This window comes from Nycticebus coucang, chromosome 3 (assembly GCF_027406575.1).
Source record: "Nycticebus coucang isolate mNycCou1 chromosome 3, mNycCou1.pri, whole genome shotgun sequence".
NCBI lineage: Eukaryota > Metazoa > Chordata > Mammalia > Primates > Lorisidae > Nycticebus > Nycticebus coucang.
This window is the reverse complement of record NC_069782.1, coordinates 107,668,957-107,681,983: the sequence shown is the minus strand read 5'-3', so window position 1 is coordinate 107,681,983 and position 13,027 is coordinate 107,668,957. Positions and strand designations below refer to the sequence as shown.

The 13,027-nt window shown below is 40.9% G+C and overlaps 1 protein-coding gene across 4 annotated transcripts in view; it reads right to left on the bottom strand.

Moving 5' to 3' along the window:
• Nucleotides 1-13,027, bottom strand: part of ANK3 (ankyrin 3) — a 545,106-nt gene that overhangs the window by 109,200 nt on the left and 422,879 nt on the right. For 2 of the 4 annotated variants that reach the window (XM_053582915.1, XM_053582914.1), the window contains exon 24: nt 4,500-4,553. The exons of the other annotated variants lie outside the window; for them this stretch is intronic. In XM_053582915.1, the coding sequence (XP_053438890.1) occupies nt 4,500-4,553 (54 nt within the window). The remainder of the gene's footprint in view (nt 1-4,499; nt 4,554-13,027) is intronic. 4 annotated transcript variants of the gene reach the window in all.

Sequence of the window (13,027 nt, the reverse complement as noted above, 5' to 3'; positions counted from 1 at the left end):
TACAGAATTATTTCCCTCCCTAGAATTCCTTAAACTCTTTAGGCTTTGAACCTTCATATAGGTTGTGCTTTCTTAATCGAGTCTTTCTTCCCCTGATGAATTTTTCCAATCCTTGAGTCTTTTTAGAACTCCTTCCAACCTCCACTCACTGTCTTAAGTTAAATCCCTCATGTGGGCATTTCTTATCAGAATGTGCTGCCAGGAAAATCATCTGTCTAGTCTCTCCCAATGGCTGGTGGGATTCCCTAGATTAGGAGCTGTGTTTTTCCTGAGCCAGGCATATTGGAAGTGCCCCTATAAGCACTTTTAAAATTCATGATTGCTAAGAAAGGTTAGTTTTGATTCATAAAAACGTCTATACACCAAAGCAACTTAGCACTCTTTTCAAATATTAAGCTTGATGACTGGTATACAAAATTTCAATGGAAGTAAGTTTCCATTCTTTTTTTTTTTTTTTTTTGTAGAGACAGTGTCTCACTTTATGGCCCTCGTAGAGTGCTGTGGCATCACACAGCTCACAGCAACCTCCAAATCCCAGGCTTAAGTGATTCTCTTGCCTCAGCCTCCCGAGTAGCTGGGACTACAGGCGCCCGCCACAACGCCCAGCTATTTATTTTGGTTGCAGTTCAGCCGGGGCCGGGTTTGAACCGGCCACCCTCAGTATATGGGGCCGGCGCCTTACTGACTGAGCCACAGGCGCCGCCCAAGTTTCCATTCTTTACCCATACTTCTTAGACTTCAGAAACAGTCACTTATGAAAGCAAAGAAACCTGGGGTAGGGGTGGGAGTTGTCAATGCAATTGGTCCAGGAATAATAAAAACAAAATCACCATATTGCATTAAGTAATTATGAGCTTACCATTTTAAAATGGTGAAGACATTTCTTTAAAGACATGGAATTTAGAAATAAAGGCAACAGTATTATTTCAGTGCAGTTTTGCACAGCAGGTGTTCTGGGTTCAAATGTAAGCTCTACCATTCTGTGATTGGGTGACCTTTGAAACTCCATGTAACTATTCTGAGTCACAGTTCCAACCCTACAAAACTGAGATAATTCTGCCTAACACTTCCTCGGCAGATTTAAATGAAACAATGCCCAAAGTAAGGCTTAATTAGCTGTGCGACTTTTATTCTGTAACATTGCTTTGTCCAGTGCCCATACATCTGAATGTATGAACTCAAATTGTTAACATATAAATTACTTCTCTTTATAGTAGTGAAGGCAAAATCCAACCACATTAAGTGATCCTTGTTCTCTACCAACCTGACCCAGGGCCTAGCTCATCATAAGTAATAAACATTTGTTGAATGAATGAATGAATAATAACAAAATTAATTGACTCTCCTTTCAGTAAACAAAACATTGGATAATTATTGTATAGTACAACACACTAATGTACCAAAAATTAGAAAGCAATGAGATGAATCATATTGTGTGACCTGTTAACTGCCTCTATCTGCTATATAATCCAAAAAGCATCTTGGGTAGTGGTGGCTTCTAACAGGTAGTAGGGTGTGTGAATAAGCCAACTAAGGCAATTATATTAATGGATGGCATTCATTCAATATCAGATATATTTAGTTAAAAAAATACATATTACCAAGAGCCATATATTTTCACTTACTAAGAAGTACTTGTGTAGGTTTGTTTCCTTGAAGTGTCTGGTGCATTCAAATTGTGTTATAGATAGGTTTATCATTTTCTGGCAAAGAGTGTGTTGGTAGCTAGTGTTTATTTTTATTTATTTTTTGAGACAGAGCCTCACCTTGTTGCCCTGGGTAGAGTACTATGGCATCAAACTCTTGGGCTCAAGAGATCCTCTGCCTCAGCCTCCCACGTAGCTGGGATTACAAGCACCATTAAAACTAGCCCAGTTAGTTTGAAGATGGGGTCTCACTCTTGCTCAGGCTGGTCTTGAACTTCTGAGCTCAAGCAATTCATCCATTTTGGCCTCCTGGAGTGCTAGGATTACAGGTTTGAGCCACTGAGCTTGGCCCAGTAGCTAGTCTTTAAAAATGCCCTTCTCCCCACCCCTATACACTCTACCTTCAATGCACCATGCCTCCTTTTATTGATGCCTTTGTGGGGCCCTCATTTGAATCTGGGTTGGCTAGAGTTTTGAACAAAATTCTGGGAATGTCATTTTGCATGACTAAGGTTGAGTTCAAAGAAATCTTGCTGTTTCCTTGAGACTCTTAAAATATTTATTGGGAAGAAAACAGACCCAATGTAAAAAAAAATCTGACTACCCCTAAGACCACTATGTTACAAGGACACTTGGGTAGCCATATGGAGAAGGTGTTTAGAGTAAGAAATGTTCACCAGCCCTTAGCCATTCCAGCCATCCTAGCTGAGGTGTCAACCCTTTGAATGAAGACACCACCCTGGACATCCAGGCTTGTTATTCCTGCCTCAGCTACTGTTTGACTGCAATCTCATGAAAGAGCTCAAGAGCCCAGTTAACTCAGAGCCTTGGGAGATAATAATACATTAAACCGCCATGTTTAGAGGGGGTTGTTAATTTGTAATAGGTAACTGAAACAGAGAAGAATGAGAAATGATAAGGTCCAAAGGTAAACCACAGAGGTCACAGACTGGTTGCCTAACGTAACCCTAATAAAGTAGAGCTGGCTGTGCAGCCACATTATATGATTAGCACACACAAAATACAGGAGAACTATAGTGGCAAGGCCACTACAGAGGCCTCATCTATTCGTGAACAGGGTGTATAAGTTATAGACTTTGTGCCTTTTAAAACTTTTGTTTTGAGCACTGATGTTCCTTTTGTTAATCCATTTCTGTCAATAAAATATCAGAGCCTGGAAAATGTTTTAAAAAGAACACATAACTCCCCAAATCTACGTGAACCCACCATCAACCTAATAATAAAAGCTGTTTAGAAACATTTCGCTTTAATTTCTCAGCTATCCCCTTTCCTAGTCTTCATATAGCATGACTAGGCTAAGAAAAGAGATTTCCTATACCATAATCAACCATTCCACAATCTGTAAACTATAATCACAAAGAAAATACAAAATTGGATTAGAAACAAAGGGGAAAAGGACAATAAGCTCTATTCAGGGCTGTTTGGGGCCAAGTAGATGCATTTTCTTCCATTTTTAGATTCTAAGTCAATGAATAGTCCAGCACCTGGTATAATTAAGAAAACATTGTAGCAGTCTTTCGCTATGCTCACTAATGATTTTTTTCAATGTTGAATAAAGGAGAGATGTTCTTGGCCTAATATTTAAAATTTTAAAGTGTTTTAGTGTTCTTTTCCTTTCTCTCCATGTAAGTTTCTTCTAATCTTTGCCACTTTAAGAGCATCAGCAAAGTTTTGTTGTTGTTGTTGTTGTTGTTTTTCTAGGGATTGAAAGTTGCTTTCCCCCTTGAGACTTGAACCACAGAGAAAGTTCCGTAAGATGACAATACCAAAAGGTATTGTTAGAAATTCTGCTCTAGGGCAGTGCCTGTGGCTCAAGGAGTAGGGCACCAGCCCCATATACCAGAGGTGATGGATTCAAACCGGGCCCTGCAGAAAAACTGCAAAAAAAAAAAGAAAGAAAGAAATTCTGTTCCAAGTTCTTAGTTCTCCTGCTGTAAAATGCAGAATGCAAAATACATACAAAATATGTATTTTGTAACATAAAGTTGAAATTGGTAGTACAAAACACCTCCAAATGAATTAATAGTACAAAACCTCCTTTGTGGGGGATGGGATTTTTAAAAAGTTAGCTTAGAAAGAATAAAAAAGAACATAGTCTCTATCGTCTAACGATTAGAAGCATATTTCTTAATACATGTAGAACTCAGCAGATAGACTTACACACAGCAGTTAATGATCAAACTTACAAGACTAAAATTTACGATCACTTATTCTTTAAAAAAGTGATTTTTGATCATATAGCAAGGAAAAGAAACGAAAGCTATTGGGAAAACAGATCCTTTAACCATTTACAGTTTGTATTCCAGAACAGTAGAGTAAGATCACATCATTATAATTCACACTAGTATTTATTAAGCATTTACTAGGTTCTAGGCACTGTTTGGGCATTTATATGTATTATCTCATTTAATCCCCATAATCTTATAAAAGATAATTATCTCCATTTCGAGATATAGAAAATAAAGTTCATAATGGTAGAATAATCCAAGATCAGTTTGAATATGGAGAAAATAAGATTCAAAATCAGCTGAGTTGACTCTAGAACTCTGCTTTTAACTACCAGCATGCCATAGAAAACTGAGAATACTATTGAATGAATACCATAAGAAATTAGTATACTATTTCTACTAGTACTATTAGAATACTATTGAATGAATATGACAAGAAACTCCTTGAGGGCAGGGATTTTTGTCAGATTTGTTCCATATCCATCGCCCAGAACAGTACCTGGCACATAGTAGGTGCTCAATAAATGTGTGAAGTGAATTGGAGATCAGTGATTGCCTTTGAAGATGAGAATTATACTACTGAGGCAAGGAGCAGGAGACTTACTTTTCACCGTAAACTCTTGTACCTTGGGGATTTTGTACCATGTGCATCTATCACCTATTCAAAAAATGAATAAAATTAACAAAAGAAAACAAAATATAGGGACTGCAGATCAGTCATATGTGCTGTGCATCCCATCCACCAGACACGGTGTTATGACATACAGAAGTCCGCCAAGCAGATACTAAGACTGTGTCTGTGCACCAGAGCATAGCCAGCAAATAGGAAGGGGACACTCAAGATTTCATAATATTCTTCTTCCCTATTTGTCTCTTTGAGAGACGGAATAGATGAAGTGAAATAACAAGGCAGGAAGAAAGAGATGCATATTATTAATGTGGTGCTTCTGGTAGGTTCTAAAGCAAGTGGTTTTCAACCTGCAGTGTGCATCAGAATCATCTGAAAATGTATATTTTTAACACATTCCCAAGGGAATTTGACATTGCTGGTCCAGAGGCCACATCCTGAAAACCACTGGTCTAAAAGATCCTTACAAATAAATAATTTACCTAACAGTAGTATTCACTGTACAGAACTAAGTATCTATTTTCTAGGTGGGTATTACAAGAATAATTAAGGTATTAGCTTCGGCAACCAATTTCAATTATTTGAGGGCAGTGTTTCTCAGTGTTTAACATATTTTTATCACCCAGGGAACTTGTCAAACTGCAGATACTAATTCCATAGGTCTAGGGTAGACGTGGAGTTTCTGAATCTATAATAGACTCTTACGGCAGTGATTTTCAACCGGTGCACCACAGTTAGGTATGCTACAAAAAATTTTTAAATAATTAATTAAATTATTTCCAAGGAAGTTCAAAGCAAAGTATATTCTTTTCTTTACTCTTTTTGTTTTTGATCAACATAATTTAAGAGTGCCATGACATTAAAAAGGTTGAAAAACACTGCTCTAAGGTGACTGGAATATTTCTGCTCTGCAAACTAGACTTTGAGTATTGAGATGGTAGACTCAGCTCTTGTCTTTGAGGCATGTGGTAGTCACCAGTAAAGAAGCCAAGACTAAGATACAAAGATGCGAATATTCTACTGCTACTCCTCCTGGCTACTATTTATTTAGTGCTTTCTGTGTGCTAGGTACTGTGCATCTCACTTAATCCTCGACTCTGTAAAGTGGGTGCTATTATTCCCCTTTTACAGATGATGAAACACATTCAGAGACCGTTAACTTTGTTTTTCAAACTCACCTGTCAAGACAGTGGCAGAATCTGGGTCAGAACCCATGCAGTCAGGTTGTAGAACCCAAACTCTTAACCACCACACCGCAGGGGAGCAAAAGATGTTACAGATAAATGTTACACATCATCGTGTTTGATTGAATAGACGTGGCAGAGGCTGAATGGAGGGTGTGTGTTAAGATAGGCGGAGGAGTCAGGTGCAAATGGGAAGTTGGCCATTTCCAGCCAGAGACCACAGCATAAAAGGGAAAGTATGGGCCTGCTCTGAGAACAGCCAGCTTCACTGAAGTGACGGGCAAATGAGTCATAGGAAATGAGCCCATATTTTTAGGGCCCTTGAAATCAGATTGTAGACTAACAATCGCCATCCAAGTGACAGGCAACATTCATCCATCCCTGGATGGAAATGCAATCGCTTTGTTGACTCGCTTTTTTCCTTTTTTAACTGAAGAGCCCACGTCACAAAGCTTTCCTGCCTTCTCACCTGCCCTAATTCTAATCCTACTGAATTCTAATTCTATAGCAGCAAGCAGGATAGACAATCGTACCTATGTAACAAAAAAAGAGAGCTCATCATTTACAGGCACTTGTAATATGCCAACCCCTGTTCTAAATGCTCCATACTATGCTGTTTCTTTTCATCTTCACAGCAACCCCAACCCCTTAAATGGGGTTCATAATGAGAAGTAAGATCAAGTATATTTTATTTTTCTGAAGGGTCAAATAAGGGACATAAAAATGCAGACAGCTTTGAAGATAAAAATATTTTCCATCAACTAAAGCCTTACTAAAAAGTTATTTCTCACACAACATTTAGGGAATAAATTTCAGCCTATAGAATCTAAATGACTATTATTTGCTCATGTGACTTTTCCCTTGATCTCCTAATATTCTCAAAAAAGCAAGGAAGCAGGAAGGAAAAGCAATATGGAAGGATTAGGACCCTGATCCATGCAAACTTGTAATCTAAAAGTCCAGTTGTACCCTAGAGTTACACATCAGCTAATGAGAAAGTTACTGAGATTCCAGATCTGCTTGTACTTCTTTTTTCATTTTGCAGTTTGGAACAAGCGCTTGTGTTAATCGAGGTTTCCTGTGAATATTCTCAGAGGTGATAAAAGGCAGGAGGATGTGTGGAGGACGGAATTGTGCCATCTACGTCAGGAAGTTTCAGGCACTTTTGTGTCAGGCTGGAGGACCAGGGAGGTGCTGTCAGCCCAGCTCGCCACTCCGTAGCTCTGACACAGCTAGGGGCTCAGAGGAAAGCTGGCAGCCCCAGTTCAAGGTAAAGAAGAGTGAGCTTCCCTCTGTGTCCTTCACTCTCCACCTGTCCCCTCAGTTAGGAATGAACAGATGATTGGGAGTGGGGGAGAAACCTCCACTTCAACCCTTTCTTGTCATAATCTCCTGGCAAAAGGAGTTAGTTGTTCTTTCAAAATATAAACTAAGTGCCAGAATTTGGTATTTTTCTGCCTTTCTTCTCAAAATGGGTGATAACTGTAGGGTTAAGTTGAGAGAATGGTTAAATGAGCAAAGGGTGAAATACGTGACCCTAAGAAGTTTGAAGAAGAGGGTTCTAGTTTAAGGGATCCCTGTGCTTCCGGTGGGTCCTCTGCTGCCAACTCCAGGTGCTCAGAAGAGCCTGGCCTTATAGGTGGCTAAAAAAGAATCAGGTTTCGGCTGGGTGAGGTGGCTCACGCCTGTAATCCCAGAGTGAGGCCAAGGAGGGCAGATCGCCTGAGCTCATAAGTTCAAGACCAGCCTGAGCTAGAGCAAGATCCCTTCTCTAAAAATAGTTGGGAATTGTGGCCGGCACCTGTAGTCCAGCTACTTGGGAGGCTGAGGCAAAAGATTTGCTTGAGCCCAGGAGTCTGTGGTTGCTATGAGCTAAGACACCATGGCACTCTACCTGGGCAAGAAAGTCAGATTCTGTCTCCAAAAAAAATCAGGTTTGAATGACAAAGTTTGCACACCTTTTAAACAACAAATTACTGTTATTCCACAGGAACAAATAACTTTTTCTGCTTAGGCTATTATTTTTTTAAGAGTACAAAGTCAGGGCGGTGCCTGTGGCTCAGTGAGTAGGGCGCCGGCCCCATATGCCGAGGGTGGCGGGTTCAAACCCAGCCCCTGCTAAACTGCAACAACAACAACAAAAAAATAGCCAGGCGTTGTGGCGGGCGCCTGTAGTCCCAGCTACTCGGGAGGCTGAGGCAAGAGAATCGCGTAAGCCCAAGAGTTAGAGGTTGCTGTGAGCCGTGTGATGCCACGGCACTCTACCGAGGGCGGTACAATGAGACTCTGTCTCTACAAAAAAAAAAAAAAAAAGAGTACAAAGTCAGTTTGAAAGCATCATTCTGTTCTTGCAGGAAGATGTGCTTCTTTTTTAAACCTGTGGAGCAGCTTACTGCTCCTTAATCCAGGCTAGATCTGGTTTCTAAAGTGAGCATGCATGACTCAGTGTTGGGAGTCTTCCAGAGGTAGCAATGAAAAATGTCCTCTGTGATCTTGGCTGGGTTAATAAACAAACCTGTCCGAGAAAGGAAAGAGAATTCAGGTCTTTCCTGCGAAGAGGGAGAAAAAGACCATGCTGAGACGGACAGTATAATTTTTTCACATTCCTATCAATACCCTCTGGAACCCTCGTGGAGAAAGTCCTCTTTGGTCCTCTAACTAGGAGTAGATGCTGCACGTACTTGGTGAGATGAGCACCGAAGTATAAAGACAAAATGCAGATAGAAAGGAGTACAAGGTAACTTACCCTGCTGTGTCTAAAATCTGTGCCACTTGTAAAGAAGACTAGACAATGAATTAATTACTAACCACAAGCTAGCACTGTGAAGTCAGGCACTCAAAAGTTGATTCCTACTTGCAGAGAAATTAGGTAGCTAAAATGAAGGGGCCAGGGTCAGGCCAACTGGTTCTGTTCTTCTATTCATCCTTTCTTAGCTATCTGTCCTTAACCCCAAACCCAGACCTCTTTAGTCTCCTCATTAACTATGTCCCTAAGAACCGTGTGTATGGTACAGGGACATCTTCACCATTCCCAGGTACAAGAGCTACCAGGCTTGGCGAGACTTTGTAGGCGAGGATTTGGCCTCTTCCTTCTCCTATATCCAAATTGCCTATCATTGTGCCAGCAATAAACACTCATTTACTGGTTTGTTTTTCATTTCCAATCTACAACCCAAAGATATGTACATATAAAAGGTAAAGACACGCGGGGGCCTGTTCTCAGTTCACAACCTCACTGGGGTTCTGGCAGGCAACCAGATCACCCCTGCCCATTTGCAACCACTTCCCGTGGTTTTCCTAGGTACTGAGCTAAAAAACTCCTCTTACTTCAGCTCTCTGCCCACCACTCTGCTTTCACACTGCCCATTTATCAATGTGATATTTGTTCTCAGTTTACCTTCTACTTTCTTTTCTCTGTAAGGATACCAGTATAGAGAGAGGAGCCAAAGTTGACGCGGCTGGATTCAGACCCACGTCCACAGGAAGCAGGTCAGACTTTGGGTGGATAGACAAGGACAGGTATAATTTAAAGGGAAGACAAGCATGTTCAAAATTACAACTTGCTTTGGCAAATTAAAAAAAAAAAAAAGGAAACAACAAAAAACCCACCCTGCAGTAAAGAAGTACACACAATTTCCTGCCATCCCTTAAATGTTGGGCAGGCCAGTCCAGCTGTTCTGTCACAGCTTCCCGGGAGAAAAGCAACACATTTGCTGTCTGACCTTCCTCACCTGCACTAGAACTACTGTATCCTGTCTACATCCACAACATTACGGACAGACGTGGCAGCTGCCACGGTCACCAAGGGTTCCTGTATCTCCTGTATCCATTTATCTGGAGCTTTCCAGGGCAGTTGCTCCCATGGAGTCCCTTCCAGTGGAACCCGGTCCTAGGGGGTTTGCCTTCCCTCCTTGTCACGCTCTCTGCATATCCTTTATCCGTTATTGATCCTCTTCCTCTTCAATATCAGAGTGCCCTGAATTTCCCAGAACTGCCTCTCTTCCTCCCTCAGCCCTGCTCTGGGGACCCCACCTAGGCGGGTGCTGGTGTCTCCACCCTGGTCAGCTCTCTGGGGGGAGAGGGGGGCTGTGCTTTCCTGTCCCATATACAATGTGCAAAGAGTTTACTGAACTCAGAACAGCTCTTTCCAATTCCCACCTTTCTACCCGTGCAAGATTTCTACTTGTCCAAATTCTATTCCTAAAATGCTTTTCAACTTCTTTCTTGAGTAGTTTCTTAGTAATCTCCTGTCTTTTGGATTTTCTTATCTCTGAGTTTGATCTTCTCTTCTCATGGTATCTCACGGAGTGAAAAACCTCAATCCGTATTCCAGTTTCCACACCTATGTAAACCTGAATAAATATCTTAAACTATTTCACCCTGTAAATTAGGGTTAATAACACTTTAAATTAGGACAAAAAGTGTAAATTAGGAATAAAAACTGTAGTAATGATGTTGTCAAGTACTTGGAGAGAATTAACAAGATACTGTATCTTACCACATGCCACAAATTCTAGGCTAACTCATTTTTTATTTAAATTTAACTCGTATTTTATTTAAATTTAACAATCATCCAATAGTTATGGGGCTCTTATCTAAATTACCAGACAACATCTGTGTTACAGTAAGTAAAGTCCAGGGATCATACAATCCTTGCACACTACTGAATTGTTGTATGGTCTTTTATTTATTTATTTATTTTTGTTGAGACAGAGCCTTAAGCTGTAGCCCTGGGTAGAGTGCTGTGCCAGCACAACTTACAGCAACCTTCAACTCCTGGGCTTAAGCGATTCTCTTCCCTTGACCTCCCAAGTAGCTGGGACTACAGGCGCCCACCACAATACCTGGCTATTTTTTGGTTGTAGTTGTCACTGTTGTTTGGCAGACCTAGGCTGGATTTGAACCCGCCAGCTTTGGTGTATGTGGCTGGTGCCTTAGCCACTTGAGCTACAGGCACCAAGCCTTTTTTTTTTTTTTTTTGAGACAGAGTCTTATTCTGTCACCCTAGGTAGAATGCCCTGGCATCATCGCTTACAGCAACTTCCAACTCCTGGGCTGAAGCAATCCTCTAGCCTCAGCCTCCTCAGTAGCTGGGACTACAGGTATCTGCCAAGATTCTGGGCTAGTTTTTTCTATTTTTTAGTAGAGGGAGGGTCTCGCACTTGCTCAGGCTGGTCTCAAACTCTTGAGCTCAAGCTATTTACTGGCCCTCAGCCTCCCACAGTGTTAGGATTACAGCTGTGAGCCACCACACCCAGCCTTATTGTATGGTCTTGATCAACATCTTTAACCTTGCTGAGACATATTTTCCACATCTATAAAATGGAAATAACAATGGTTTCCACTTAGAGGATCACGGTGAGAGTTAAATGGGGCCCTTGGTAATCTTCCTGTCTTGAATTTCCTTATCTCTGAATCTGAATACATAATATATATATATAGCTTAATGCCTAGCATGTAGGAATGTCCAGTAACTGGTAAGTACTTTATGATGGTGAGAATGTTCATTTATATAGAATCCTGTGAAATGACAGAGACACAGGTAAACGTGTGGCGGTAGGCCATTACATGCATGCCTTCCCAAATCAGGGCACATGTATGTATGTCCTAAGAACTATGATAGCGACCAGGTCAACTCTAATCCCGGAGCTAATAGTCTCATTTAAAAGAAAACAAACACATTTAATCAGGAGTTGGCAAACTACAATACGTGGGCCAAATCCAGTCTCTTACCTGTTTCTGTCACTAAGCCTTAGTCTCCCAGCCATGCCCCCCTTTATTTAGGTGTTGTCTCAGCCTGCTTTTCTATTACAAAGGCAGCGATGACTACATGTGACAGGGACCCACAGGGCCTGAACATTCGAAAATATTTACACCGGTCCTTTACAGAAAGAAGTCTGCAGACCCCTGAGAATAACCCATAAAATGAGATGACTATCAGGAAGAAATCAAAAAATATTTCAGAAAGGAGGCAGCCAGGAGCCTATGGAGCCATGTCACATAGGACTTACCGACCACAGTAAGAGATGGAAATTATTCCTGGTGCAAGGTAAAACCTTGGGAACATTTGATTTCAGTTTTGTATTTGTACCACTTTAGGGGTATATTTGTATTATTTGGGGGTCATGGTTACTTTCATTATGAAATATAGCAACCACACAGATGAATAGATAAGATGTAAATGACATTTTAACAGTCACCAAAATTTAGGTCAAGCTATATAACACCATCAGAACCTCAGAAGTCTGCAGGATTCCTCATCCTAATTACAGCCCCCTTTTTCCTGCTAAGGAATCACTTGCTTCATATTCTTTTGATTTTCTTTAGAAACTTATCTCACGATCTAATTTTACAGTCATTGTTACTTGGTTTTGATAAATTCTGTCGTTTCGGCATAACCTACAATTTAGGAATTATACTCCTAGGTCTACACCCTCCAGAAATGTGACCCTATGTGTCTCAGGAGGCAAATGTAAGAAGGTTTATAGTAGCTTTGTTTGCAACAGTCCCAAACCGGAAACAACTCACATTTCCATCGTCAGATAGTAGGTAACATAATTATGGCACAAGCATACAATGAATTATATAGAAATGAAAATGAATTATATAATTCTGTACCACAGCATAGGTGGATCTTAAAAGCATAACTGTAAGCTTAGAAGGGTTTAAGTTGGGGAGTGGGATAACACGATCACTTATGTATTTACAGGATTATTACGGATGCTTTGCAGAAAGCTGAGTCTGGTGGGTAAGAGCAGAGGCAGAGCCCTGAACAGAGGCTTCTGCAGTATTCCATGTGAGAGACACTGAGGGGTTGGATTAGGGTGGTGAGAGTGGAGATGGAGAAAAGAGGGATGTGAGGCGTATCCTGGAAGCAGGGCCGGTAGGACCTGCTGAGGGACTGGAGAACAGCAGGATGAAAAAGAAGACTGCATCAAACTCACAGGCTTCAGCTCAGGCGATGGAGCCACTGACTGACATGAAGAAGGGTGGGAAGAGACACTGTTGTGGAGAAGTATGTTTAGGGTTTGGCGAGTTAAGAAATCTATTAGTATACAACTGTTATATATCCTTAAATCTAAATAGAAATACACACAGGCGAGTAAGGGGAGCATAGGGTAAACGGTAAGTGGGTAGTATGGGTGGATAGCACCAAATAATTCCAGTTCCAAAACAGGAAAGCAATGATGGAACAGACTCTGCTTTGGAATAAAGGCCCTGTCCCAATTCACAGATCATTTTCTTTGGCTAGAAATTCTTTTAAATGTATCAACCATTGAGATGCAGCTATGTCTTAGGAGAGCTATTATAAAGTTGTAT